Below are 27,433 nucleotides of genomic sequence, written 5' to 3' on the forward strand. Positions count from 1 at the left end.
GCTATTGGATGACCATTTAAAATGTAAAGCATTCAAAACGAGATTAGTTCGGTGAAATTAAGAAGTTTGCAATAATGAAAGAAATATAAATTGAAGAAACAGATTGAGCTATTATTCAAACTGCGTTTGGGGGGTAAACCATACGATGGGTAATTTTAGATCCGCCTTTACCACGTAAGTGCAGCTAAATGGCAAATGTTTGATGATCTCTACATGGACTTCCAAAAAAACTCATTCCTTGACCAAGTTTAAAGTGTGTCTTAAATTGTTTCTAAATATAAAATTCAATTTGCAATCGTGTTGGCAAATATTTTATTTTATTTTTTCTTATTATTTTTTTGGTTTGGCTTTTCTTTAATATTTTTTTGGTTTTTCCAGCGTTCCCTCCAAACACAGAAGAATAGCAGAAGACAACGTTCTTCAAAATCAAAATTTCATTAGTAAATAGTAAAATGAATCTGTTACTTTAAAGATAGTTCTAAAATTACCCGAAAGGTTTATTAATAGAAAAGTAATTTATAGCTATCCCGTATTAACTTTATGCTCAATACAATTCTGCCGAAGAAAGAAATGAAAAAAACAACTGCTTATTTACGTTAATATCATTTTGGTTTATTAGATAACCTTTTCCTAGCGTTACATTAAGATTCGTGATGGATTCAATTCGGAGCTATTTTATTGTAGTCAATGATCGGTTTTTGGTTTACCTTCAAAACAATTGAACATAACTAACTGGGAGGGGGATTTCCAATTCGCTCGCCAACTGCATGGCACATACCGTTTTACCTAAATTTCACCTGATTTCCGTATCTAATAGCCGTGTATTAGTAGAACTATGTAAGAACACAATGTCATAGGACGCTGGTGTTTACGGAAAGGATTAAACTGCGTTAAGTTTGTCGAAACACCTAGCCATGCTTTGTAAATTGAATTACATAAAAAATGGTAGAACAAACATTAAATACAACAGAAAGAGGTAAATATTCATTTGAGAATTAAATAACCGAATGATATACGAGAAATTTTAGTGGACAAAGGATACTCGTTATTAACTATCGACATCCTATAACTTGCGTTACACACAAACACACATCAAATAGTTGTGAGATTTGATTTGCATCGAACCGAACCCCTGAAACGGCACATGTAACGCGCGCCCGTGAGTAGCTGCTAGTGGTTTCAATGAATGCATCAGCTTATTTCGAAACATGCTACCGAAGATTGTTACACCTCGTGTAGGGTTTTTGCGTATGTGATGCATTGAACTTGTTTCGTGGTAGTAGTATATAGTAGTTAAACCGAGAACACATGAGGGGGGACACCGGACCGACAGGCGTGTTTCGAAGCAGTTTCTGAATATTTGGAATCATTAAGCACACACAGACGGCACAGAGTTTTGCTGGTGCACCGACGGTACACTGACGGACGTGCAGCTGCCACCGTAGTGCCATGCCACGGCTACCCTCCTTCCAAAGAGATTCGATGTGTCGACCGGATCAGCTTATTATCGATGTCGTCCCAGGTACGCCTTACAGTGAGGACATGTATGGTGTACGTCCATACACTCGTCGATACAGCACGGAATTAAGCAGCATCCTAGCCAGCATCTAAAATTAAACGTTAAGAAAAAAAATTTATTATAAGTGTGTATTTTTTTGATAAGCTTCGTACAGTTCCTACTGATTGTGTGCTTCTACAAAAAGGTACCATGTGCATAATTTTCCATAAAATAGGTAATTGCGAGATAACGACAGTTTTCCAGATGTGTTCTTTCACAATTCCGTACAAAAACAATACTTTGAAAAAAGCGAAACATTGGCCGACCGCGTTGAGAATCTGCACGGGCTCTTAAGCACGCGGTACGAATTCTTATTTACTGATTACCGTCTCGCAATGCAACTAAACTACACATAAAAATCCAAATATGTTTTTTTTTCAATCCTTATCTAAAACTGATTTGGGCTCTGCAACAATCAAGCGGTTACGTAGATTAGAAAATCAGCATACGAGCTACCCCTCAACGGCGTGAGTCAGAATACCAATCATGACCAGACCCTCCCATGTACGAGAGGACTGACTATCCACAACGGGAACAAGTCTAAAAAGCCCAATATAGATTCGCGTCTAATTTGTAAGTCTAGTTATAAGATTTATGCACGCCATAAGGCGAGATACTATGTATGTTACTAAATTTTAAATTAAATTTAAATAGAAATTAAAATAGGTAGATACGACCGAAGACGAAGAGAAGCACGCCAAGAAGAAGAATCTAAAGTTGATTAAACGGATAAAAAAACGATGAGTCTAAGATTGAAAAAGAATTCAAAAGTCTTCCCAACAAAATGACTCTATCGCGCACGTGTGATCTAACATGTGGCTTTGTATAGCATAAAAAAAATCAAAATTTAAAAAAAGAAAGCCATTTCAGTCAGGATATATTCCATATCCAACCAACCAGGAGTTTAAGATAAACAACAGCGGAGAAACGAGGATCCCGAATGATATCCGTTGGTTAAAACTGTTGGAAATGAGGACCGCATTCAAAATGCTATCGACTTTCTTTCACACGAGAATTAATGTTGATGAAAATTGACTGTAGCAATGATACCACCGATAGCATTTCTACAAAGAAATAGAGTGTAAGCATAAATAAATTTCAGCAAACCGTTCTTACCCGAACAAAGCGATCAGAAATCCGGAAACGTAAGCTATCATGCCCGGCGATGTCGTCGTCTGAGTGTTAATTTCTGCATGGCAGCTCGGACATATCATGTGGGTCGACTGGGGCCCTATGGGGACCACGGTGGTCACAATCTGTGCACCGGTCAGAATGGGCTGCTGTGGCGTAAAGGGGGCAGACGGTGGGACGCCACCTACGGCTTGCGCGTAGCTCGGCGGAGCGGACTGTGGCGGGACAAACCCGTACGGTGGTGGGCCGTCTTTGCTCATCTGTGGGGAAAACCGAAACAACAGGTTTGATTAAATGGTGACGAACGAATCTTATCATGGGTTGCTGGGTTTCATCTAGATTTTCGAACCGCAATTCACTTCTCCGTGATAGCGATGGTTTGAACAATTCAACGATAACCGTATGACGATATTCCTCCCCTCCAATTAGTGTTGTTTTTGTCCGTGACAGAACACGCGATGGTTATAAACATTTTCATTAGCTCTGCTGGGTAGCGTTCATGTTCGTTCTACTCCCACAGGGCAACTGCACCTGAGACAAACGCGTGACAAACGCAGCAAATAGGATTTAGTTTTTACTCCTGTTATCCTCATTTTTCTTTGCATTGATAAGTATTATTTTGGGACAAGAAATGGAAGCATATGCATAGTATGTAACGGAGAAATAATAATGCCGGAGAAAACCGTTGATCTAAATCTAAATTTATAAGTCTCGTATGAGACCTTGTAGAGAAGGTTGAAAGTGATGCTGCCAATGAAAATAGGAACATGCTTTTCAATAGATGTGTTTAGCTCCTCGACGTTGGATTGATTCCTGCCGGACAATCCGTGCCTGTACGATAAGGGTAATCGAAAAACCGAACCATGGTTAACGATCCCAGTCATCAAAAGTCGGTCCAGAAAGATCCCGATACGTTGGACGTACATATTGGTCGATGCGATGTGTAAATTATCAACCAAATTTCACAACACAGCTCCCCCACTCGCACACACACAAGGTCAGGAGAATTCTTTTTTCAGCAACGCGTTTCCATTGCCTGCTCGAAGGTCTTTTCGACGTCGAGGCGTCGTCAGCCGTTCTGTAAATGGTTTGCAAGCGCGATCGCGCTTCTTCGCTCCGCCACGATAATTAACGTGTGCGTTTGCATATTTGTTGCCACCCGTTTGTTATTTTAATCAATAACCCAGGTGAGCTTGATGAGGCCCACACAGAGTAACACAGAGTTTCCGATCGAATGCGGCACCAATTGCCAGCGCGTTTGTTGACGTAATTTACCAGCAATCGTTGTTCCTGGAACACCGCTGGCCCTCGACAAACTCAATGACCGTGTCGTCATACTGCATTTGATTAGGGAACAGAATGTCCGCCTGGATCTACACAATGCACTGCGGCCAACATTGAACCGAAGCTTTACCGCCCGATGGAAAATGATTAGCAAAAATAGATTCATTCGGTAAACTTTGACTCCCAAACCACGGCCACGGATGGGTAAACTTTCTGCATTCTGCGTAGTTTACCTTTGTAATAAACTCGTTCTAGAAGAAGCTATGCAAGCTGCTCGGTCTGAACGAAGACGATTTCGATCGTTTTGCTTCACTCTCCGCAGGCAAGATGAAATGCAATTGCTTGAACCAAAACTCGTAAGCACTTTGTTGTATTTAACTGCCCTACACGACGTTGACTAACCACTCGAGGGCTAGGAGAACGAGAAGCTGGCACGCACTTCAATGTTTCTTGTGTTTCTACGTTGCTGCATATGACTTCATTGCTTATATTTTTAGCGCTGTTTCGCGTTTCTTTTTTTTTCGTTTGATCCACTCCTCACCACATTCCCCTCGCTAACCATTCCTGCTTTTTTTTACTGTTTAGAATAGTGTTGGCAGAATCGGGACTCAAAAGACTCGAAGATTCGATCCCTAGAGGGATTCTAAAGATTCGAGTCCCATTTGACGGATTCTAAAGATTCGAATCCCATTTGACGGATTCTAAAGATTTGATTCGATTCTGACTTGATCCAAACTCTTTGAATCGACTCACAATGATTTGAGTCGAATTAGTCACATAACTAGTCAATCTAGAGACAATGTAATTGATTTAAGTTTACTCAAATCGAACGCTGGGTAGAATGTCCAATGGAGATAGATTGAGTTTTTTGCACGATTTGCAAGTTAGGCTCTAGAAAAATTCCTGGAACCTATTTTTTACAAAGAAATACAGTAGAATGTCCATTATCCAAGTTGCTCTACGTTGAGTAGCAACTCACAACCCATTTAGCCCACGGATCTGAATGGATGGTTCAGATCAGGACCAGACCATTTTCACCAGATTCTGAATCGTATTCTGGGGATTCAGATTAGGATAAACAATTTCCAGACCGACATTGAATCAATGGTTACGTCGAGATCTCGCTGTCGCGACTGTTTCTTGGTTTGGGAATCGGATTTGATTCGATTTACCCACCACTAGTAACAAAACATCCGTTGGAAAATGCAATTTTACAAACTTCGGTTCGATGGCCGGTTATTCTAACTTCTGAAAAGAAGAGCGGGCAGTTCTGAAGAGAATTTTTTTACCCCAAAATAACGCCAAAATTTCTCGTTGGGATGTTCGTTCCGCGATAAAGTCCCCACCGGGAAAGTGCGGAAAAACATCACAAAGGACTTGCTTCATTGTTTCAGTGACCCACGATGGATTCAATTTGAATGATAACACTGTCATAATTGTTTTTGAAACATAATAAATGCTACTCTTCTTGAAATAAACTCGGGTAAATCAGTTAACCTGTGGTCACAGCTTTGCGCAACCGCATGCGGTTGCGTTTTTGATCTGTCAAACGAGCACAGCTTTTTGCCAAAAATAATACTTTAATGTTTGAATATACCACACACTTGAATATATGAGCATACAATCTCATTAAAGTCTACTAGGAACAAAATTTACTGTTGACATATAAAAACGCAAGAGTCTGCGGCAAGAATCAAACTCGTTTGATTTTTTAGTACAGAAACCGCAAGGTCTTGCGTCTGCGGTGACAGCCCATGACAGCTCCTATCTCTCCCATGGGAAAAAAACGCAACCGCATGCGGTTGCGCAAAGCTGTGACCAGGGGTTTAGTCTTCATATTCCCAAAAAGGACTAGATTGTTCGTGTTGTTTGAATACAATTAGAGGTAAAATCCCAAATGAAGCCCCCCCGGCGCCGCATCGTCATCATTTTTTCCACGTTTGCGCCTGAAAGTTATGCAATAGGTGGCACATCAATTCAGTTTGAATATTTGAACCGTTGATGTTCCGTTAGAAGCTGTAATGATTTGAACTGATCGGTTAAACTGAGCAAGATGGACATCATAAACCAATGAGTCGGAGTGAAAAAATGAGTATGAAACGGCGGCGCGCCCGCAGCGAGCGTAGCGAGCGGACTGCGCTAGGTCTACCGAAAAAGGGAGTTTGTTATAAATTTGTGAAATAAGGGGGGCCCGTGGGCCCCCCTCATACCGCACCCCTAGGTTGATGGCGTAGCCGAATTTTCATACACTCATGCAAGTTATGCATGAGGGAGTTTATGTTGTACATCCTTTCCAGTATAATAATCATCTTTAATTTAACGAGATTTCAATTCAAACGGTTCACACAACGGCATTTGTTTCACCAATTGCATACCTTTAAGGTACATCTGCTCACAAATGGTGTAGCCACGACAGCGATTTTGGCTGGGGGGGGGGCTTCATTTGGGATTTTACCCAATTAGATTTGAATCGAAAGATTCGAATCCCTGTGGGGATTCAGTTTCTCCATCACTAGTTTAGAAGCAACTGACAGCTGTATCTGGGAAGTTGTCAAATGCTTCAGTGCCACAGTATACCTTCAAAGATTTTCAAAAATTTACGTAAATTTAATTTTTTCCATAAATTTTTCAATTCAAAACCTAAAGTAAAAGATGAAGAATAATTTATAAATGAGGAGCTTTCATAAAACATTTTTGAACGCAACGCCTGTGGCATTTACTTTCGTTGCATATTGTGACATTTGCACATTTGACAGATGAGGTGAAAACATGTGTAAATATTGCCGATTCTGCATATTTCGGGTTGTGAAAACACCGTCGTGGATATCTTCCGCTAAATAAAAGTCTAGCACGGAACGTGAAAATGTGTAGTGTGGATAATACTAACCGAATTGCTGCTTTCTTGGATGTGCCGCTAGGAAAAGTCGGATACAATTCCGAAAAGGTGAGGCACGATTATCTACTTGAAAAGATGACACCGTTTTGACCCTTTGGCATTGGTCCCTTCTAGATCCTTACCAGGACCAAATCCGCACAGGAACCGAGCATTTCGGGATTTTCATCAATCATCCAATCTCTTGTAAGGGAAACAAAGAAACCGGCTGTAAAGCAGCTTCACTCCGACTTCGAGGTTGAATGCCAAATACTGCAATGGTTGGATTATGCCGTGCTGTTCGTGGCACCATCCAACAAGGATAAACATGCTGCTAAAAGCTTGCTGGAGGTAAGTAACTGGCAGTCTTAACAATACGAAACTGGTTGACCCCTGAACTGTGTGTTTTCTACTTGATAACTTCGTAGGAACTAAATTACTACTTACAAAGTAGGTCCTATTTGGTGAATGATTCTCTCAGTGTGGCCGATGTCGTAGTTTTTCACACAATACACGAAACCATGGTAGGTAAATCAAATTGTTAGTAAACTGGATTCAAGTGGTTAAAAATCCTCTTTTTACCCGTTTTAGGCTAATCTGCAACCATTAGAAAAAGAAAATTTCTTAAATGTTTCCCGTTGGTTCCACCATTTGCAACATCTTGCAGAGGTGCGCCAAGGAAAGCATCTTCTGAACTTCTCCACCTTACAACTGTTGGAATGGGCCACCGGTACTCATACTTAAGCTCGAAACGAATCTAATCTATCATCTGCCGCTGCATCGACTTTGAATTTTTGTGCTGTGTAGAAGTTTAAATACCCATCCAACTGCCTCTCAAGTTGATTTGCAATAAATTATGTAAAATATGCATTCAAATTTCCTTTCTTTCCAGAAACAAGAAAACAATTTCCGTGTATAACGACCCCCTTTTAGTTGATCTAAAAAAATGATCAAAGTCCTATTAAGGGTGTCGTTATACACCGGTAGTAACTTTTCGATTCGATCATAGAGTGGAAGTTAAAACACGTATAACATCGTTACAACTGATGGACATTAAAAGAAAAAAAAATTAAATTTTTTCATAAACATTGAATAATTTTTTTGGGGGGGTCTTACACCAAACACGGAAAAATGCAAATTACATGCAAATTGACTTAGTCCAAATCTGATGAATCCCTTAGCCTGTTGTCCGAGAGAAAGATGCCCAGAGAGAGGAAAGTCCTTTTAGGCTGACCTGAGAGGAACTGAAGTCGTGGTAGGCCTAAATTGGGATGGAAGAATGGCGTAGGATCGGGTCCGCGACAGCCGAGCGGTTACGCTATTTAGAAAATCGACCCACGAGCACCTAAACCCTCGACCGCGCGGGATCCCCACCAAGACCGACCCTACCCACGTACTCAAAGGATTCAATTAGTGTAAGTCCTTAATGGGGCAGACATGACCGAAGACGGACGTTACGTTAAGAAAGAAGAAGTCCGCAAAACCAGGATACGGAATTGGACCAGTTTTGGCGAGCGACCGTGCATTTTCGGATGCAGCTTCTTCAGGCCAAAGGCCGTTCAGCGGTTGTAGCGCGCCAATTGAGTAAGTAAAAACCAATATCTACAAATACCTTCTCCCCTTACATACATCCCTTTATTTAGTTTCAAACGGCCATGCCGTATTAATGCTTCTTCAGCATTCTTGCTTGTCTTGCTCGGATACTCAGTGCCAGGTACTTAGCCTAGTAACCGCCCTAATGAGCAACGACATATAACATGATCAACAACTACTTATACTAATCTACTATCGTTGGTTTATAACAAACAATCAAAAAGTAGGTGAATCCTAGTGTTTGCAATTGTTTTTATTTCAATAGGATTCCAACCTTCTAGTTATGAAAAACAAAAATTAAAATATCGGTTTTTAGTCAAATACTTGACAATTGATTCCTTCATCAATTAAGAAATTAAGAAAATTGATTCAGTAGCAAAGGCAGGCATAGAAAAAATACTTAACTCTCTATCTTCAGAACAAATTTACAAACGTAATTTTCCATGAATGAAACTTATCCAGACGCTTGACTCATGTAAAGCCTCCATAATGGCCATATACCACAATTTCATTGCATCCGAGCGTAACAGATCGTAAACGTGTCCCGCCATGCCGCCGCCGTATGTTCAAGAGCATCGTGAAACAAGCCAAATGGTGAATCACTTCGATTCATTCTCCCCACATCGACGTTCCATTAAAGAACGCGCTCTATGTCGCGTCCAAGATCCACTCTTCGCGGGCTCTCGAGCTAAGAAGAAAGAGCAAGCAACCGAATTCAACGAACATCTGCATTCCGGGTGTTTGCGCTCGTTCGTGGTTTTGCCTCATCCGTTTGCTCAGCTTGCCACCACTTCCACCCCCGGCTCGCGGCCCCACTCGCGCTATCAGAGCACACGCATCTGTTCTTCACGGCATTTCTCCAATATGCGCGATCATCCCGCGTGCCGCCATTTCGGTGGTTTCGCGTGGTGTATACAGTTTTCTTTCCGGCCATACTTATGACTTATCTTAGCCGTTGGGGAGGAGAGTGTTTGTGTGTGCACCCAATGGGCATGGGGCACCAGGCATACACTATGCATAATCACGCGTCCCGTCCGCGCGAGAGGTTCTTATGCGCTATACGAAGTGGCTTAAGCTTCCCGCGCCCGATCTTGACCGCGTCTCTTTCCCTTCGGCGGTGGCCCGGCGTTTTGTGGCGCCCTAAATTCTTAACTCCAGTACTCTCACTTTCATTCGCTTGGATGCAGTTTGCGTTGAAACGTGATCGCGAGCGAATCGATGATGCTGATCCGTGGCCCGACTGGCGCTGCTTTATCACAACAAACCGCACCACCGACAGCAACGGTTTCCGCATTTCGGTATCAATATTTAACATTCGTTTGTCAATCATCCGCGGGTTTGATTCGTGCGTGATTGTTACACTTTATTCCTCGGTGGGATCCGAAGTGCTTGAGGCCGATCTTGTGAGATCTGAAACTGTGAGTGTGTGTTTAACGGCGAAAATCTAGTATAGAAACCGTTTTTCCACTGCTGGAGAGCATTTTCTGAGATTTATAATAGTGTTTGCAGTGCGCAATGCATCAATAGGGCCGATTGTGCCGTTCTAAAGCATGAGTGTTGAAGTCACATGTGGTTTCCATCGCCGTCGTTGAGTAGTAGTGCACCACTGGAAGATACTATCCAAGTGAACACACCATTCCGCTATGATGGCCGGCAGCAACAGGGCGCTGGGAAACCTCAGCGATACGTCCGACGGCGAGCTGCTGAAGGATGGTGTATTCTGCTCCAAAGAAATATCGATCGTGGCCGCCTCGAGCGCCACCGTCATCGCCGTGCTCGGAACAATCGGTTTGTTTGTGTGCCTCTATTTATATCCCGCGTACTTGTAGTGCATTAGCCCTCCTAAGCCCTCCCAACCCCCCTCCGTGACCGTTTCCGCACTTGAAATCAACGCATTTCCGTTTCAAACCACTTCAGGGAACGTGACGACGCTGTTGGCACTCGGGCGCAACCGGGCCGTACGCAACCGGCGTCGCCAACCGACGACGGCGTTCGTGCTGTCGCTGGCCACGGCCGACCTGCTGTTCTGCGTTGCCGTGATGCCACTGATGGCCCTACGCTATGCCCGGCGTCGGTGGCCCTTTTTCGACACTTCCGGCGCGTACGATAGCGTCTGGTGTCGGCTATTTCCGGTGGCACTGTACGGCACGGTGGCCACCTCCGTGCTGAGCCTGGTGGCGCTGACCGTCAACCGGTACGTGCTGATAGTGCACCCGAGCTGGTACGGTACGGTTTACCGGCGTCCCGGGGTGGTTCCATTGCAGCTAGCCTTCTGTTGGGCCATTCCTTATGGATTGATGGTGAGTGGTGTCCGTTCTATTCGATTTCTAATTAAAAAAATATATTGAAATATGCTTTTCACTGCTATATGTCGCAAAGCAGGGGGTATTCGTAAAGGCATTTGACAAAAAATTCATCTACATAATACTAATAAAACTGTATTTATACTGTGAATGAAATGGAAATTAAGTGGAATTACCGTAGGATTTTACTTCTATTAAAACTATTTCAAACTAATGCTTTCTTTACTTTAAATAAAACATTAAAACCTCCCCAATGAACTTGCATAATGTTACAGAGCTGCAGCTTCATGAAATCAAATGAAAATTCATTATCCAGTTTCACGATAAAAGCTATCATAATTTATGGTTTTGTTTTATACATTTGAATGTTTATTTTTCCTAAGGCAATGCCACTGTTTGAATTCTGGGGCCGTCTTGGCTTCGATCGTCGAACCTTCTCCTGCACAGTGCTACCGTCGGTCACAGCCTTCGGCCGGTTCTCGGCCAGCCCGAAAAAGTTTATCTTCATCGTGGGCTTCGCCCTGCCTTTCTGTGCCATCGTGTTGTGCTACACGGCCATTATAGCCGCTGTACGACGGCAACGGCGTAACATGCAACGGCATGCCGCCAAACGGCCAGTTCAGACGCCGGCTTCACCCAACGCAAGCATGGCCGCCAGCAACGACGACGACGAGCGGCACCTAACACGGACGACGGCCGCAATATTCGGATGCTTTATGCTCACTTTTCTACCGCTTACGATAGCCAACGTGTTGCTGGAGGATGCCGACAGCGTTGGCGAGGCCGGCGATCTGCACGTCCTGGCGTCCATTCTCACGTGGCACTCGGCCGTACTTAACCCATTCATTTATGCGCTGGGTAGCCGTCACTATCGGTTAGTATAACAAACTATTTATACTTTATTTCGAATAAAATATTTTTTAAAACTATAAAAGCGTAGAGTCGTCCAACCTTCATTTTAACTATAATTTTCAAACATCCTTTAAAATGTTTAAAAAAAATCATTTCACTCAATTTTTTGTTAAAGATGCTCCTTTTAATTTTTTTTAATGTCCTTCACAGCAACGCGTATTGGGCCGTTCTACGTTGCCAGGATTGTAAAAATACAAAGCCGCATCGTGTGTTGCCTAGGCAAACCCATGCATCGACAATGTCCCCAGGATTGCCAAAAGCGACCAAATTTCGTACCTCCAACGGAGATATGACGGGAAGCGGTACACAAACTAATTCTGATGTCTGAAAACCACCTGCTAGATATAGTGTAAATTTAAATTTAAAAAAAATCTGAACCAAATAAATAAATCTCATGTTAACCATTCCTTCGACACTTTCTCTCCACTTATTTAAGCGCACGGATTGCAATGGAAAAGGAAAAAGAGAAGAAGAGTTATGATGATTCCAAAAACATTATTAAAATCATAGTAATAGTTAATTTTATTGTGTAACTTTAAAAATATATAGGAAAAAAGTAAAATTATTTTTATTTATTTGAAAAACAGTTTTAACATCAGCTGCAGCTCTAGTAAAAGAACGTATCAAAGAGACGATCCTCGAGCGTCAGCTCAGTGGCTTCAGTAATGCGACGTTCCATTTGCTTCGTTAGTTGTGCTAAGAGATACGTATGCGGTTTCATCACTTGCAGGAACTCCGACCGGTCTAGTTTGTAAAGTTCGCACACCTCCAGTGCCACCACGGTCACAGCTCTTAGAGCCCCAGCTCGAAACAGTCCGATCGCCCCAAAGTTGGCTCCATCGATCAGGTGACCCAACTCGGTTCCATCCGGCGCGTAAACGGCAGTTGTTCCACTGGCCAGAAAGTACATCGAGCCAGCACCACAGCCAGCCTTTACGATGATGTCCTCCTCGAGCATCAGCTCAAAACGCAGTCGACCGGCGATATCTTCAAGAAGGAATGGTGGGAAGTCGCGGAACACGTCGGCCCTTGTCAGAAACGCCCGAAACACGCCGATTTCCGTTAGCAAACGTCGACGCACGTTGTCCGTGGCATGTGTCAGGATAGGCCGCTCGTCGAAAAATCGGGTTCGAAAACGACATCCAACGTGGCGAGCCATCTTGCGGTTGGTTACAACGGAGTGTCGTTGTGTATGGCAGAAAGCGTCGATTTCGTTAAGCGTTTCATCATAACCGGTATCGCTGGCATCGGCCGTTTGGAGTGAACGAATCAACAGCAATAGCACGTAAGTGGACCAGATCCAGCCTCCAAGCAGTAGCAGCGATTGCATCCATTCGTGCAGAAAATGGTTACCCACGGACAGCGAGTGGCCGCCCTGGAGGCTGATCTTCAGTGTGATCATCAGGGCGCGCAGGTATCGGTAGGGCACCGTCACATTACGTTCAAGATCTTCCAGTTTCATAGCGAAGAACTGCGCCTGTATACCGTCAGGGTGTTCCTGTAAAAAGTGCTTGAAATCATCTGCCTGCATTCTAGCTCGATGCGTGATGGGATAGTGGATGGTATCGCGCTGATGATCGTGCGTCCACAGGATGTCTACGAGGAAGTTGGCCCCAGAAAGACTCCCACCAAGCAGAGACACGGTCAGCAAAGGAACTATGTACACAAGGCAAGTGGTCCAGTGAAGCACGTACAGCGAATCCAGAATGGGTTCGATGAAGCTCAGCTGCCTTCCAGATGTACCAAACATGCCTTGTGCGATGCTTCGGAAGTACCACCCAACCGTCCTAAAGCGCCAGATGCACAGCAGATACAGGTAGACCACTAACGCCAGATACACCAGTGCAGCATCCTGGTAAAAAGCACGAACCAGTTCATCCAGCAGAACGACGTACGGTACGATGAGCAGAAGTCGATTTGCCACGTTCCACCAGCGTAAACGGTAGCGAACGATCTGACCGGGATCTAGCACCACCACGCCGTCCTCAGCAACGTATCCCGTAACCAGCTTCAGCACAAATTCTATCCCCAATACCATGCAGAATCCTACATCGATTAACTGCAGTCCTCCGAGTATTCCAGGAGCAAGATGAGGTGCGAAGGCGAAAGTAAAAGCCAGCAGAAGTAGATGCAGCGTCAGAACACAGTAGATCACAGCCTCCCAGCATTGCCGGAAGCGGCTAAAAGGATGTACGATAAACGGGGGCAAATCACACACGAGCCGTTCGTTCTCGGCCGAAATCTTCGTACGGCTGCGGTAGTAGGTGCATGTTTCCGGGTGCGTTGGTGACACGAGCAACAGCGTTCGAAGATACCGAAAAAAGCGAGTGGAAAGTGAGGTACCTGGGAGTATCGGCGGAAGGTGTGTTTCGGAGCCATCCGCACGTAGTGCCCCGGGAAGGGAACAACGATGGCCGGTCGGTTTAACTTTACGTTTCATTCGATATTCAGTAACTTCCGCTACAATGGAGGTGACAAAATGAACGGATCACTTTTTAAAACGGATTGCTATGCTTATACTTTTCAGTTTCTTGTTTATTAACAGTATAGTGACCGATGTGATAAACTATAAAAAGTATAATAATAATTATACGATTTACTAAAACGTTCTTACATTTTCAAAAATTTATTTGATGAAAAATTCCCTTTTAACTGAATGTTTAAAAACAAACGCAGGAATTTCTCTTTTTTCTTTTCGCGTTTGCATTTTGACGTACGCGAAATGTTCAAAATAATAAACAAACAACAGAGTAAGCGATAGAAAATAGAAAGAGATGCAAATAAAAACAATATCCGCAATCCCACGCCTTAATGTGTCAGTCGCCATTAAACACTCAAGGCATTTGGTTGATATTGATCCGTTCTGGCTTCGGTGGTTGTGAAAAGTATGGCGCAGTAATTTGTTAATTACAATCAATTGATTATAATTAACCCACCCACAAGCTTCATAAGAAAGCCAATCGTTTCTGAGAAGTGTAGTAATAAACAGCGATCTTCAGCCCATCGGAGGTTTTGTAGGTCCTCTTTTTGTATCCAAATTGATCACCTGAGATCACCTTTAATCTTGCATTCCAACAAAAGGTATGAAGTAAGCGTTATTTACATACTTGATGTAAAGCAGGATTTAAATAGAAGTGATACATGATGTGTAATTAACAATTCTAGCTAACTTCTTAGTCCGTGTGACACGATGTCTAATCGTTCGTCGAATAGTAAGCCTGACAACAACTCCAAGTCTAGGAACAGCAACAGAAACACCAATAACAACAACAAGGCTTCCAAGGATGGTGTTGATTTCCAGTATCATCTTTACTATTTCATTATTGGCCTTTGCCACGACAAATATAAGTACTCTGCTCTATATGAAGGAGATATGGCAACGTATGGCGCCCTGGATGATGTGATACTGAAGATCAAACAAAAAGATGGTGTCTCGAGTCCGGAAGCATTATACTTTATTCAAGCGAAACAATTTCAAAGCAAGGAGAGAAAAATATCGCTTTTCGATTTACTACACCCGAAAGATGGCTTCACCAAATATATCGAGGCATACAAAACGTACAAATTGTCAGAAACGTGCATTAAAGATGGTCTACCAACGCAAATGATCTACTGGACATCGCTGGATATCCACAGCACCACGAAGCAACTCATGGATGTGTTTCAGGACAGTGAAGACCATTTGAAAATTATAAATGTTGCTGATACATCGCAGATAGAGAAATACTGGATTAAAGATTGGAAAAAGCTGTTCATCTTTGAAATTGCTTCAAAATTAAAGGACTGTGCGGAGTCAAGTGGAAAACTCACTGAAATTCAGCAATGTAAATGTGAATCCCTTGCTCAAATGCTTGTTAAGGAAGTAGTAGAGCAGGTACCTCCTGAATACGAAGAGGACAAACCGAAATTGAAACTACGCAAAGCGTTTCTGTACCGCGACACCAGTCTTTCAGAATATGCTACAATACTTCGCGATTGCTACGATTTGGCTTATCAGACAGGGGGTAAAAAAGCTGACTGGAGCAAACTGGAAGGAAAGACCTTCGATGATATCTTCGGGGTAAACTTCGATGCTGACATAGATAACACGGAGAGTACGTTCGAGTACAAAGGCTTAACCGAACAGGAGTTGAATTGGTTTTTTGAACATTTCATATACTACGTCAATGTACCAAAAGGTGAAAAAATGGTTACATGTTTGAACAATCTGTACAATGGAAATTTCAATGAACAGATTTTTGAAAAATATTTAATCCCCAAAGGAGACGTTCATTTGGGTTTCGTACGTGAATCTTTAATCGATTCAATAATTCAAACAGTTAAAATAACTACCGAGCTCAACGTGGCACCATTAACAAGCATAGAGTTTAGCGAATGTAAGGAACTCCAAGATATAATTGGATCATTATTTAATCCCATCACAGAACAACAATTGTTCCCAGAGCATCAATTGACCATCATAGCAAAAACTCACATCGATTGGACCGTTTCGCGAGTTCTCAGGGAGGTTCGAAAAATGCCAACCACATGGATTGTTGTTCAGGAAAAGGATGAAAAAAGAATTAATGATGCTCTGCAAACTGTTATTCACGGTGAGATGCAGACTATTATTGCGGTCGATTTAAAAAATCCTCCAAAACTACCCAAGCAATTACGACTGATTTGCATCTTATCACCCGATTCGAAATACGCCAAGGGCAGCTTCTTTGAAGATCAAATTAGTATGAACGATATAGAAAAAGTACATTTCGACCAGTTTGGAGACAAAACATTTATCATTGACGAAAAAGAAATCAAATTTTCTGAGTGTTGGAGCAAGAATACGATAAACGATAAAATAGAAACCCTCGCTGAACTATACGACCTGAGCAAGTTGGAAGTAAAGTCCGACGTTTACGACTACAATGAAAAACATTACATAGAACGGGAGCTGATCGAGAAAAATCGAGTCGTGGCGCAAAGTGCGTTAACGTCGGACCAGTCTCAAGCGATTTCTATTATAAGTGATACAGCAGGCCAGGGAAAAACCATAGAACTTTTGCGAATTGCAAAAACTGCGCCACCGGATACAATTACCTTGTTCTTCAGGGCTAAAACTATCGCAAATGTAAAACTATCTGGAAATGTAAACGCGTACCAATGTCTGTCGAAGCTGCTCCACATCGAGCCAAGGAGTTCGTTGACGGATGAAATCGTTCTACGGTGCCTTGAGCAAAGCACCGTGCTTCTGCTGGTCGATGGTTTCGATGAAATCGTGGAGGACTCTCAAACACTTGTTGTAAAGTTTATGAAGTGTGCTTTGCAACAAACATCTTGCTCCCTTATAATAGCCACGAGAACGGAATCCAAATCCAAGCTGGAGTCTGCTTTCAAAAACGCCAAATGTTATACGCTGGGCAAATTCGCTTATGATCAATACTTTGAGCAGCTATGGATAAAAGATAGGACCGAACCAGCGACAGAAGTGTTAAGAAGCAACTTAAAATATTTCATTGAAAACTTTGATACCGTGCTTAAACGCGCCGGATGTAAAATCTTTCTCGAAGTCCCACAGTTTTGCCGAATCATGGGAAGTATCTATCAGGAGCGAATTGGCAAAGAAAATTTTAAATTGCACAACAACTACGAAATCGGCGCCATCTACGATGCGTTTGTTCAGAGTCAGTTCGCAAATACATTCGAAGGCTATTTTGACGAAAGAAAGCTGAAGGACCTAATGGCCGTTAGAGTTTTGAAAGAGAATTTCTATACAAGGCACATGGAATTGGCATATTACAATCAGTATAATCGATGCAGGAAGGTTAATCTGTTTAAGGACCTAGTATATTACGACTTGATAATGAACCAGGATGATCAATACGAATTTATTCATATTACCGTCATGGAGTATTTCCTGGTCCGTTACTTTATGGTGGAAGAAATTGGTGAAAGCAACAAAGTTACTTTCTTACGGTTTTTGGAACGATATTTCTGCGTTAATCGGGTTAATATCGCGGACAAGTTTATAGATTTCTTTTTAAGCAATGGAACATGCTATAATCAAACCGAAACCAGAAGAGACGTTATATTAAAGTATCTACAAAGCAATCCCAGAAACCTTCCCGCATTTGTTAGGACTACCTTAAACAACGCAACATTTAATACGCTGAAGCTTCTCTTAACCGTCTCCCCCGAACCGATGCTGTTGGACCTGTGTTTCCGATTCGGATCAGTAAAGCAAACCAACGACGGTAAAAAAGGAAAAGGAATGGGTGCCACCTACGACGAGTCCATCGACAATGAGATCAACCTAAAGCGCCTTGGTGAAAATCAAATGATTCTTTTGCTGCAGGCCCTGGAAGAGAGCTGCAGTGACAGACCAAAGATTATAGAAAATGTGCTGTTCCCAACCGATCCCAATGAAGAGGACTTTATTGAAGTGTCCCTTCGGAAACCTTTTCCGGAGGTGTTCGATAAAGTAGTCAATTATTGTACCAAAAATTGTATCGAAAAATTTAAAGACCATATAGAGGCCAGGCTCGAGCAGTACGCAGTAGTTATCGTCCAACACTGTTATGCCGAGAACAAGGAACGTATGATTGATAAAATAACGCAACTTTGCAAGGACAAACTTGACGCCGGTACCATTTCGAGTTATTTGAAGAGTTTTGATTTCTTTAAAATTTTGGTGGAAAACATAGAGGTAGTAACTGCTGGCAAGAAATTTATTGAAACAGATCGTCTTAATTTATTGGGAAAAATTCTCTCCATGCTGAGTGAGTTTCTCGACCCGGAAAGTCTAGCCGTGAGAAAGCTGCAAGGTAGGGTGCAAATTATTGCTTTAACAAATGAATCCATCAAAAACCGCTTGAACGAGTGGTTGGATGAATAGTTGTAATCTTTATCCATGGTTATCAGACGTCTGCTATCTATAGACTTTGATGATAGGAAATCCAATAAAGATAAGGAGGCTATATTTATCTAAACTATCCATACACATGCTAGTGGCAACCGCTATGATACTACACAATTGGAAGGATAATCAACATTGGCTTTAACATTTGTGTTAAACTGTTTCGTATAAAATCAAAGTATTAAGGAAACAAGCAGGGCAAGATTCCCCGGTGGTGTAAAATGCACTGACATGTTTGCAGCTGTATTAAGTATTTTGACAAAATGTACAAAAAAATTAAATTCGATAAATAGTTTTAATTAAATAATGGAAAAGGAATCAATGTGTGAAGATTTAGGGTATTGCAAGAAAAAATAATATTTTCGGCTTAAGGGAGGACATTTTGCTTCACATTATAGCGCGAATTTGTGTGAACGATATATTACAAATAACATAGCTTTATTATCGGCAACTGATAGAACCAAGAAATGTCTTAGAAGTTAACTAGGCTTAAATATATATTGCACCAATGACGTATTTAAGTACACCTTCATACTAAAGAAGCAATTGATGATGATCGGTGGGTGAGAATCAAATCAAAATATGATCAAAAAGTGAAAAACGGCAACAGAACAAGTACAAATAAAAGGAATATAACAGTGGCTCGTCAAAAAATCTTAAATAAAAGCTATTTTACTATAACTTATCCACATTATGCATTTCTTCTTTAAATTTTTGTACATATTCATTTGGCTTCGGAAGCGATGTGTTTTCAAAACATTACGCATAAGTTCTATGAAATGATGCACGATGGTTTGCAGATGAAAGCCGCTGTGCCTTGGAGCGCGTTGCGCATACATTATTATCTTGAAAAAACATGAGTTAGTGTGATAACGTTCAAATCCGCTTTTTAAAAACTTCAAGGTTATTAAAGTTTGCATCCAAAGTCCTTAGAAACCTTGATGATGTCAAAATGCTACTGTCAAAATATTGTTCGACGCGTCTACGTAAACAAACTGACGCCGTAGACTGGCAAACATATCGCATTTTCGTGCTACTCCCGTGCAACTTTTCTCTAGAATGTCTAAACAATTCGTAGGGTTCTCCGACGACGATATCTTCAAGATCTCTCGCCAGACAAATGGCAAAGATTCCGGTTGGTATTCACTGACCACAGTGTATGTGTGTGCGAAGATTTGAAATTTGCAGTTCGATTTCAGCGAAGGATCCCCCACGGCCCCATAAACTGCCCAAGGCGCCGCCAGGTGCGGTAAAATTTGTCCCTCCGCCAGCGACGTTGGACACTGGTGCTGTCAGCTATGTCGATTCAAGCATTTATCCGAACCACCCGATACAGCAGGCCGTCGCTTTCAAACCACTGCCCGTAATGATGAACGCTCCCGAGGATGAGTCGATTCTGGTACTGCCCGGTCAACAGGTGGGCAATCAGGTCACGGCACCAACTGCTACCATTGCCACAAGTACACCAGGAGTTGCTGGTTTGAGGCCTATGTTGGCTGAAGCTGTTACTCCTTTCAAAGGCATGTCACTTAAGGATTTTGAGCACCAGCGCAGACTAATGGAAGAGCAGAACCGCCAGAAACGGGAAATCCTTCACAAAGCAATAGAACAGCAGTACGTACTGATTCCACTTTACTGAAAGTCTGAGCATGTTTTTAGATTCATTAACACAAAGCTCTATTTTTACCTATTTTCTTAGTGCCCAGAAAACTGCAGCAGAAGCAAGCAAAATACAGGAAATAAAATCGGAGCTCACCAAGTTGGATTCAGAGTTGGCCTCGGATGTGGCGATTCTACGCAAGCAGATCGATGCTGCCAGCTTGCATTTTTCCAACGTCGAGTAAGTGTGCACAACCATTCGCATGTACTGTTCTTTTAAATCCAACGACTAAATGTATTTTTGTTGTATACTAGGAAAAACTACCTTAACATTGAAAACATGTTTCTCAAGGCGAAAGTGGAGCTCCACCAGGCTCTAGAAAAGAAGGAGTTACTCACCGAACATTTGTGTGCAATCATTTCCCACAACGAGGAACGGAAAGCCCAACGCTTGTCGGAACTGATGGAAAGGGTAGGCATCTCTGTTACCGGGGAGTCCGACGATACACTCAACGGAAACAGCTCATACGCACCCGACACGTCTTCCATACCGGTTGAACCTGACACACCGACTAGGAACTAGTGGCAAATGCAGGCGATAAATGAGCATGTTTTTATTTAACGTTGTGATACACCGGACGCAATAGGTGGCATTACAGCAAAAAAAAGTAACCAAATGCAAAAGCAATCTCTACGGAACAAGGTCCCTTAATCTTATGACGGTACTTCCTCTGTTGGCTAAGGTAGGACAAGGCAATAACTATGTCGTGGGAAAAATCTTGCCTTTATCATTGATATTCTACATTCAGTGTATTTTAATGGTCCCACTTTAATCACAATTAATATTTAAATTAAGGAAAAAACAACATTCTAAAGCAATCTCAATGTTACAACTGCCCCAGTACTCACCTGCACACGTATTAAAATATTGTAGAGTAGCATGATTACGATTTTGAAACATTTTTAAGGGTTTGGTTCCATCGCCGCCCCGAACAGACAATAAAGTTATTCTATTTTTCTTACAAATTTTTTAAATTAAACAATTTTTTTTCTTCTCAACAGAAAAGAAACAGGAAACAGAGTCTTCCTGACGGAAAGAACATGGGTGTTTGAAAAATATATCGAGGAGAGGAACTGATTATTATATTTCAGAGACGCATGACCGAGGAGGTTTAAAAAACAAATTATTTCGATATGGAATTCGAAGGGAAGCAGAACCTAAAAATCCTGGTTCTCATTTACACTTTAAATAATCTTGTATTTGAAACTATGTGAACAGCTCCAACTTTTTGCATAATAATGTGGGAAGTCTGCTTCAAAAGCCATGGGAAAATTAAAACATTTTGAGCTTAATAATAATATTTGTCGGATTGCTTCCGGATAGTGAATAGGATGGAGCCATTTTCAAGTATCATTAACGGCTCCAAGCGAATAGAGAAAACATTCCTATCGATGTTTACGAGTACACCTACGAATCGAACGATTCGAACGGGAAACGTTATCCGAGGGTCGAAAGGAGAAATGAAAAATTTCCTTCCAGGTGCGCGAAAGCGAAATTGAACCATCGCAGAAAGTGGTCCAGCAATGCTCCCGATGAGATTGAAAGCTGCTTCAGCTAGGAAGCGCTAGTGGAATCGGTAAAATGCAACTAATGAGTTGCGCTACTTTGCGCAGATCTTTCTACAGGATTGTGCTGTCACCGGCTCGCTCCGTGACCGTCTTTATGTCCTACAGCTTATCGAAGCCCGCAGGGCACTCGCACGGCCACCTGAATCACATGGTCAGCATGCATGCAGGTCGCTCCCGGTTGCAATCGGAGCCGGATAACTTGCAATACCTGTTTTTTTCTTTCTTCTATAACCTAACGACAAATTACTGCCGACGGCGGCATGCGACACCGCCATCATTAAAACCGCATTCGATCGAGAACGAGAGTTGCAACTACCGATGCAACTGGCGACTCCATCGAAGAAGAACGGCGATGCGAATGCATACGCGGTCGGTTGGTTGCATAAAGTCGGCTCTTGATGATTAGCCTGGACATTACCGTTTGTATACTCGGGACATTTAAAGAAAAATGGCTTAATTATTTCAAATGTGTCAATTTTTGCCAAGGGTATTCCTCTTTACCTGGGACAATAACTCATTTGATGTGTGGTCCGTAGTTTAAATATTTATAAATTACGCAATTTCATCCGTAATTGCTAAATTGCACTTTGAAAACAAACTGGAGTAATGGTAAAAATAATGAAATAGTACAGACATTTTCAAGAAATAATTCAAATATCGCATTTGTCGGTTAAACGTTCCACGAACCGCAAGAAAAATGGTATCCTCTCTTTAAATCACTCACTCTCTCTCTTTCTCTCTCTCATTCTCCGAATAACAGCAGGTCGGGTTTACAGGTGTTCAAAGCACACACGAAGCTTCAGTTGAATTTGCTCCGCGTTCGACGTTGGTTGTGCGTGTGCTTTTCCGGTGCGAAGAATGTGGTTTTAAACGATCCCCCGGTGGAAAAAAACACAAAAGAAAATAGGAAGAATAGTACGAATCAAACGTCTTCTTTGAAGGGTCTGTAAAGAATCTTTGGATTGGTGGGATTTTGCGTCTCAGTTTGGGGTTGTAGCAGCGATAAATGTTGTGCGTTTTTTTTTATTTCCTCCGTTCGCGAACCATTCACAATTTTTCCTCGCCAAAGCGAATTGTTCTAGTAAAGTGTGCAGGGTTTTTGTTTTGTATTTTGGCTAACGTGAGAATATCGTCCGCCTCTAAACACCGAAACGTGCCCGGTGTGTTGCGCTTATCGTGTCGTAACGATTCCCCCCGGCTGAGGCTAGCTGCCTCAAGTGGGGTAGGTTTTATTTTGCCTCGACGGCCAACTATGGAGTGCGGTTCAGTTGGTGGCTTCCCGTCCCTCGCCGTCCGGCCCTCCAGCTCCGACCGGCAGAACCATATTTTTAACGATAATTGCGTGATGTGTGTGTTGTGCTCCTCGCGGGTCGTGGTTTTCGTTTTTTTTTTGCCCTAGCCGACCGCAGGATCCCTCAGTTCGAGACTACTACTATCATCCGCCTAATGATTCGAAGAGCAATTGCTTGAAGATGTCCTATAAAATGCCCATTTTACCCTTTGGCATGAAACGTCTCGTTCAAGGCGGCTAGCAACGGCAGCATTTGGATGAAGTCTCTATCTAACGAGAATCACCTGTACAAATAAGAAGAAAAAAGGAACATAACAAAACGTGTCTATGAAACTGTTCAAGGTTCAGTTGATGAAGGATTTATTTTTTCGTGGTGTTGTGAAAATGTGTTTTATTCCAGCTCAAATGGAGTTGTAAAATGATGTTGCTGTAATCGTATCCTGTGAATCCAAATTGGACAGGTGGAACAAAAGAAAAAATGCCAAATCAAGCAATCTATGGGGCTGGGAAAAAAAATATTTGTGTGACAATTTTTACCCATTTTCCATGTGTGCGCGTTGTGACGATCTTCTCGGCGCCATCATCAATCGCGCCGAAGGGCACCCGGATTTTCCAAGTGTTAGCAAAGTGACCAATCGAATCGGAACATCCGTCCGGTGGCTCGGTATCGGCCACTTCAAAACGGCGATAAACGAACCAGCCGCCGATTTGATGTGTGATGTGAAAACGATTTCTTCATTCTCCACGGCACACTGAGACCGCGAGCGAACAGGATTGCCCCATATTGGTGGCCCCGAGGGGTGAAAAAATGGGACAGGTTGGCGGTTGGCTGCGGGACGAGAGCTTTTAATTTCAACGATCGGAGGCAGTACAGCGCGTGCTTATCCAACCTGTGTGTGCACTGATCTTTGCTCACAACACGGCGTGCGAACATGTACAAGCGGCTCTGGAGGGTGATCGATTGGAGTGATGTGGTTGGCGAAATGTTTACGATCTAGTGTGCGTTTTATGGCGCCAGCGAGTGCTCGGTCAAATGACGCACTGATATTTGTTTGTGCAATTGTCAATTGTTCCGCTGCATCCCCGGCGCAAGTACGAGCGGTGAAGATTGTCGCGTCAGGTTGCAAACTCTGTGGCGAATTGCTCGTGTGTACATCGACGTTTTACTCCGATTGAACTGAGGTGCAACTAATCATTGCATCCAGGAGTGTACGGCTGTCCAACGGCCTAATTGAATCTCCATGGAAACAAACAAGTATTCTACAATCACGGTGTAGCTACAAGAAAGGTTTCTAATCAGGCTTTTTATTTTAAAGGTAAGCGTTTAAATAATGTTTAGTACAGCAGATAACAATACCCAATACAGTTTTCATTTCCATTGCTTTTTTTTTTTGTTTTTAACAATCAATCTGCATTGACACATTGTGTCCTACCAAAAATTGCGAATCCAGACAAGGCAACAGCAGGAAACCCCAAAAAGAAGGATACAACCTTGACGTTGTCTTTCGTTTCTCACATATTTTTTTAAAATGAATTTCTCAAACAACTATCATCATCCTTCTCAGAATTTAAAAATTCCTCACCTAACCAGCATAACCACCCGATTATTATATCCCCGGAAGGATCGCTGGTACCTAAATCATCTTGTTGGAAGTGACCTCGGACAAAACGAGAAGAGTGACGATTGCTCTGAAGTAAAGGGGAAAAACAGGAAATGCGTCCGAGCTAATTTATCCATTATATTCTTGTTCTTGCTTCGGGCTCGTTGTGAATCTTGACCTGAACATAGTTGGGAGGTTTGTTGTCTTTTTTTCTTTAAATCACCGGTAACTTGTGAATCCTTAATCCTTGAACTGGTTTCGTTTTTTTTGTTGATGCCTCCCTGGGGATAGTAACATCGCTGAACGAACCCTTTCATCGACGTAATAATAAGATTAGGTGCCTGCAGCATTTGTGCCCGGTGAAACTAGCTCAAGAATTAGATGTTTTTTTTCAGAAGAAAGCGAAGCTACCTGCAAGGCTTTTACTGTTTTGGAGCATGGCGAATGATTATCTTATCCCTTGCCTTTCCGGTTGAACGTGAGCTGTTTTTTTTTACTTTGATGAAAATTAGATTGTAAATTTTGTGCCGCTGGTACATTTTGGCATGATTGCGTCATGAGCCGCTTTTCAGACAGTTTTTATAGGTTATCCTTACAACAAGGACGAACCAGTTGCAAACTCAACTGGAGGAAGACTTGGTGTTTTTGTTTCTTTAAATATTGATATTGTTTGTCTTCCGACGTGTTTAATCGCCGATGGGTTTTTTGTATTGATCGTCTACTTGAGGTTTGATTTTATACAATAATATTTTGCGCAACCAAGGTCTCGAGCATGAATTGACATTCAGGTATAAAATTGGTAAAGCGCAAAGAAATACCCATTTGGTGGTAACATGTTTGTAAGAGAAGAAGCGCACGGATAAAATCTACGTCAACGAACAGGAAGCGAACCTGTCCCGGCAGCAGGTGATCGTCGTTGTTGCAAAAGGAAGCATCGAGGGCCCATATTGGTAGACACGGCCGGTAGACGGTTACCTTCTTTGTCCGCCTTTGTCCGTCCGTTTCTGTTGGTCATCTTGCGCAGGCAGGCTTCCTTCCTTAGGGTGGATAAACATACACTCAGACAAGATGCGCCCTGCAAGGTCTAAAAGTTTTCGGCTAAAGAACAACGTCTGTACGCTTCTTGCAACCTTCTGGTTGGCGTACGAACGTGTGTGTGTGTGTGTGTGTGTGTGTGTACATCCTACGGTCACACCGTTTCGTCACAGGGCTTCTACCTTTTCTCCGTTTCGTTTGCTGAACGCATCACTTCCTTTTACTTGGTGTCGGCCCACTCGGCTTGAAGCAGTCCGGGTTCCTGATGCGTGAACGCCATGCGGTAATTATGAATTATTCACCAGGCGCAACCCACCACAGACGTTCTCTGGGGTCAGATCGTCTTGTGCAGGAGTCCCAACCTTGGCTGACAACGGCCACATTTGGGCAGCGATGGAAAATAGGCAAAGTCCCAACGAATTGCCCATTCCCGGTGAGAGCATTTATCAAGCCAATGCGGTCCAAGAATGACACACATTGGGAAACTGTTTGCCCTGGGAAAGACAAACAGGACGACGATCATAACCAGCGATTGTGGGGGAGAGCTCAGCAGGTTCTTTTCCAGCGAACTGCCAGAGCATAAGAAAAACTATCCACACATACACCCACACCATGTGCATTGTAGAGTGAACATCTCTCACCCTCACCTTGTCCCGGGAGGTGCATTCTGGTGTGGCAATGCTGCGGCCCGGAAAGCACCGACTGAATTGAAATCAAAATGGATGAATGTGGTCAAACACGCTGTGTCGTCACTTCCGGCACGCGGGGTCGTTTCCCCACGGGGGAAGATTTTACGGGGACCAGGGTCACTGGATTCCATTTTTCCATTCAAAATCACACAATTCACTTATGCAAAGCCTCCGCTCCGGGACGGATCGATGACAATCCAATTTGTAGTCGGTCCAATATTGAGTATTCGACAGCGGGGGTAACCTTTTCGCCTCGGTTCATTTCCACGCGGCCTTCATTATTCACGAAATTCATTGATCCGACGCCTGTGAACCTGTCGAGTAGGAGTTTAAAAGGTTCGTTGAAAAATCTATTCACAAAGGAAAGTTGTTCGAAAACACATGCATTGTTTTGCAACCCACACAATGTAATGCAATATCTTCAAGAAGGTGCAAAAGAAAGGAGTGTGGGTTCATTGAGATCCTGGCGATGTACAAGGAAACGATCATTTTACATTGCCATGTACGACAATCGAGTGAAATTGTTCGAAGCATCCCAAAAAAACCCGCCCACCAGCGTGTCCTGTATTATGTTTCTCGTCTGCATCTTTTTAGTTTTGTTCCAACTGTTTAAGGTACATATTCACAAAACATCGCCCTTTTTGCTACGACAAACGATGAAGGAAGGAAGATTAAACGTTCTATTTTCTTTGGCCAACTTTGTACAGAAAACAAAAGTAAAATGTACACGAGGATTTGAACCCCTCGTAGCCCGGAACGGAAGTGAAACCTTTGGCCAGCTGGGAAAAGGAGCCGGTTGTAAATTCACCGAAGCGCATATGTGGTGTATAGTTTATTGTTTTAATTGGATCATGGAGCCCGACTGTTACACGACGGCTGCTATTCGATAACGTCCCATTGAAGGGAAGGTTTATCCATCGGATCATCCGGTCCAATCTTTGGAGGAACCCGAACGGACGATTGGTTTGTATTTTTACTAAGTGGAGTTGTAATTCTTGGTTAAGTATTATTTGGTTTTCGATTCTACTAGGATGTTGGAAATGT

General features: G+C 42.6%; 6 protein-coding genes across 6 annotated transcripts; 4 read left to right on the plus strand and 2 right to left on the minus strand.

The window, feature by feature from the left end:
* Positions 1-598: 598 nt before the first annotated feature.
* On the minus strand, positions 599-4,499 carry LOC131287559 (cell death-inducing p53-target protein 1). The gene is made up of 3 exons (XM_058316620.1): positions 4,207-4,499; positions 2,675-2,949; positions 599-1,607 (listed from the first exon to the last, which is right to left on the minus strand). The coding sequence occupies exons 2-3, from the start codon at positions 2,947-2,949 to the stop codon at positions 1,505-1,507; spliced, it is 378 nt and encodes a 125-aa protein (XP_058172603.1). The 5' UTR covers positions 4,207-4,499; the 3' UTR covers positions 599-1,504.
* Positions 4,500-6,778: 2,279 nt separating this feature from the next.
* Positions 6,779-7,709, plus strand: LOC131281287 (eukaryotic translation elongation factor 1 epsilon-1). Its single transcript, XM_058310564.1, has 4 exons — positions 6,779-6,917; positions 6,984-7,196; positions 7,274-7,369; positions 7,437-7,709. The coding sequence occupies exons 1-4, from the start codon at positions 6,837-6,839 to the stop codon at positions 7,587-7,589; spliced, it is 543 nt and encodes a 180-aa protein (XP_058166547.1). The 5' UTR covers positions 6,779-6,836; the 3' UTR covers positions 7,590-7,709.
* Positions 7,710-10,084: 2,375 nt separating this feature from the next.
* LOC131294541 (protein trapped in endoderm-1-like) lies at positions 10,085-11,981 on the plus strand. The gene is made up of 4 exons (XM_058322586.1): positions 10,085-10,226; positions 10,356-10,738; positions 11,125-11,615; positions 11,804-11,981. The coding sequence occupies exons 1-4, from the start codon at positions 10,085-10,087 to the stop codon at positions 11,979-11,981; spliced, it is 1,194 nt and encodes a 397-aa protein (XP_058178569.1).
* A 279-nt stretch (positions 11,982-12,260) lies between these two features.
* LOC131294542 (uncharacterized) lies at positions 12,261-14,093 on the minus strand. Its single transcript, XM_058322588.1, has one exon. The coding sequence runs from the start codon at positions 14,091-14,093 to the stop codon at positions 12,261-12,263; it is 1,833 nt and encodes a 610-aa protein (XP_058178571.1).
* A 750-nt stretch (positions 14,094-14,843) lies between these two features.
* On the plus strand, positions 14,844-18,638 carry LOC131294543 (uncharacterized). The gene has a single exon (XM_058322589.1). The coding sequence runs from the start codon at positions 14,844-14,846 to the stop codon at positions 18,522-18,524; it is 3,681 nt and encodes a 1,226-aa protein (XP_058178572.1). The 3' UTR covers positions 18,525-18,638.
* A 966-nt stretch (positions 18,639-19,604) lies between these two features.
* On the plus strand, positions 19,605-21,135 carry LOC131281092 (RAB6-interacting golgin). The gene is made up of 4 exons (XM_058310346.1): positions 19,605-19,680; positions 19,745-20,159; positions 20,245-20,385; positions 20,460-21,135. Exons 1-4 carry the CDS (start codon positions 19,605-19,607, stop codon positions 20,725-20,727), a joined length of 900 nt encoding a protein of 299 aa, XP_058166329.1. The 3' UTR covers positions 20,728-21,135.
* The last annotated feature ends 6,298 nt before the right edge of the window (positions 21,136-27,433 follow it).

Source organism: Anopheles ziemanni, chromosome 2 (genome assembly GCF_943734765.1).
Source record: "Anopheles ziemanni chromosome 2, idAnoZiCoDA_A2_x.2, whole genome shotgun sequence".
Classification (NCBI taxonomy): domain Eukaryota; kingdom Metazoa; phylum Arthropoda; class Insecta; order Diptera; family Culicidae; genus Anopheles; species Anopheles ziemanni.

What these genes read in the sequence shown, in the direction of transcription:
- LOC131287559 (XM_058316620.1), bottom strand. Translation starts at nt 2,949, where the DNA reads ATGAGCAAAGACGGCCCACCACCGTACGGGTTTGTCCCGCCACAGTCC. An exon ending in TTTCTGATCGCTTTGTTCGG is followed by an intron (nt 1,608 to 2,674) that starts GTAAGAACGGTT and finishes GTTTAATTTTAG; the next exon opens with ATGCTGGCTAGGATGCTGCT.
- LOC131281287 (XM_058310564.1), top strand. Translation starts at nt 6,837, where the DNA reads ATGTGTAGTGTGGATAATACTAACCGAATTGCTGCTTTCTTGGATGTG. An exon ending in TCGGATACAATTCCGAAAAG is followed by an intron (nt 6,918 to 6,983) that starts GTGAGGCACGAT and finishes GGTCCCTTCTAG; the next exon opens with ATCCTTACCAGGACCAAATC. An exon ending in ACACAATACACGAAACCATG is followed by an intron (nt 7,370 to 7,436) that starts GTAGGTAAATCA and finishes TACCCGTTTTAG; the next exon opens with GCTAATCTGCAACCATTAGA.
- LOC131294541 (XM_058322586.1), top strand. Translation starts at nt 10,085, where the DNA reads ATGGCCGGCAGCAACAGGGCGCTGGGAAACCTCAGCGATACGTCCGAC. An exon ending in CGCCGTGCTCGGAACAATCG is followed by an intron (nt 10,227 to 10,355) that starts GTTTGTTTGTGT and finishes AAACCACTTCAG; the next exon opens with GGAACGTGACGACGCTGTTG. An exon ending in CTGGGTAGCCGTCACTATCG is followed by an intron (nt 11,616 to 11,803) that starts GTTAGTATAACA and finishes TGTCCTTCACAG; the next exon opens with CAACGCGTATTGGGCCGTTC.
- LOC131294542 (XM_058322588.1), bottom strand. Translation starts at nt 14,093, where the DNA reads ATGAAACGTAAAGTTAAACCGACCGGCCATCGTTGTTCCCTTCCCGGG.
- LOC131294543 (XM_058322589.1), top strand. Translation starts at nt 14,844, where the DNA reads ATGTCTAATCGTTCGTCGAATAGTAAGCCTGACAACAACTCCAAGTCT.
- LOC131281092 (XM_058310346.1), top strand. Translation starts at nt 19,605, where the DNA reads ATGTCTAAACAATTCGTAGGGTTCTCCGACGACGATATCTTCAAGATC. An exon ending in GACAAATGGCAAAGATTCCG is followed by an intron (nt 19,681 to 19,744) that starts GTTGGTATTCAC and finishes GTTCGATTTCAG; the next exon opens with CGAAGGATCCCCCACGGCCC. An exon ending in CACAAAGCAATAGAACAGCA is followed by an intron (nt 20,160 to 20,244) that starts GTACGTACTGAT and finishes CTATTTTCTTAG; the next exon opens with TGCCCAGAAAACTGCAGCAG.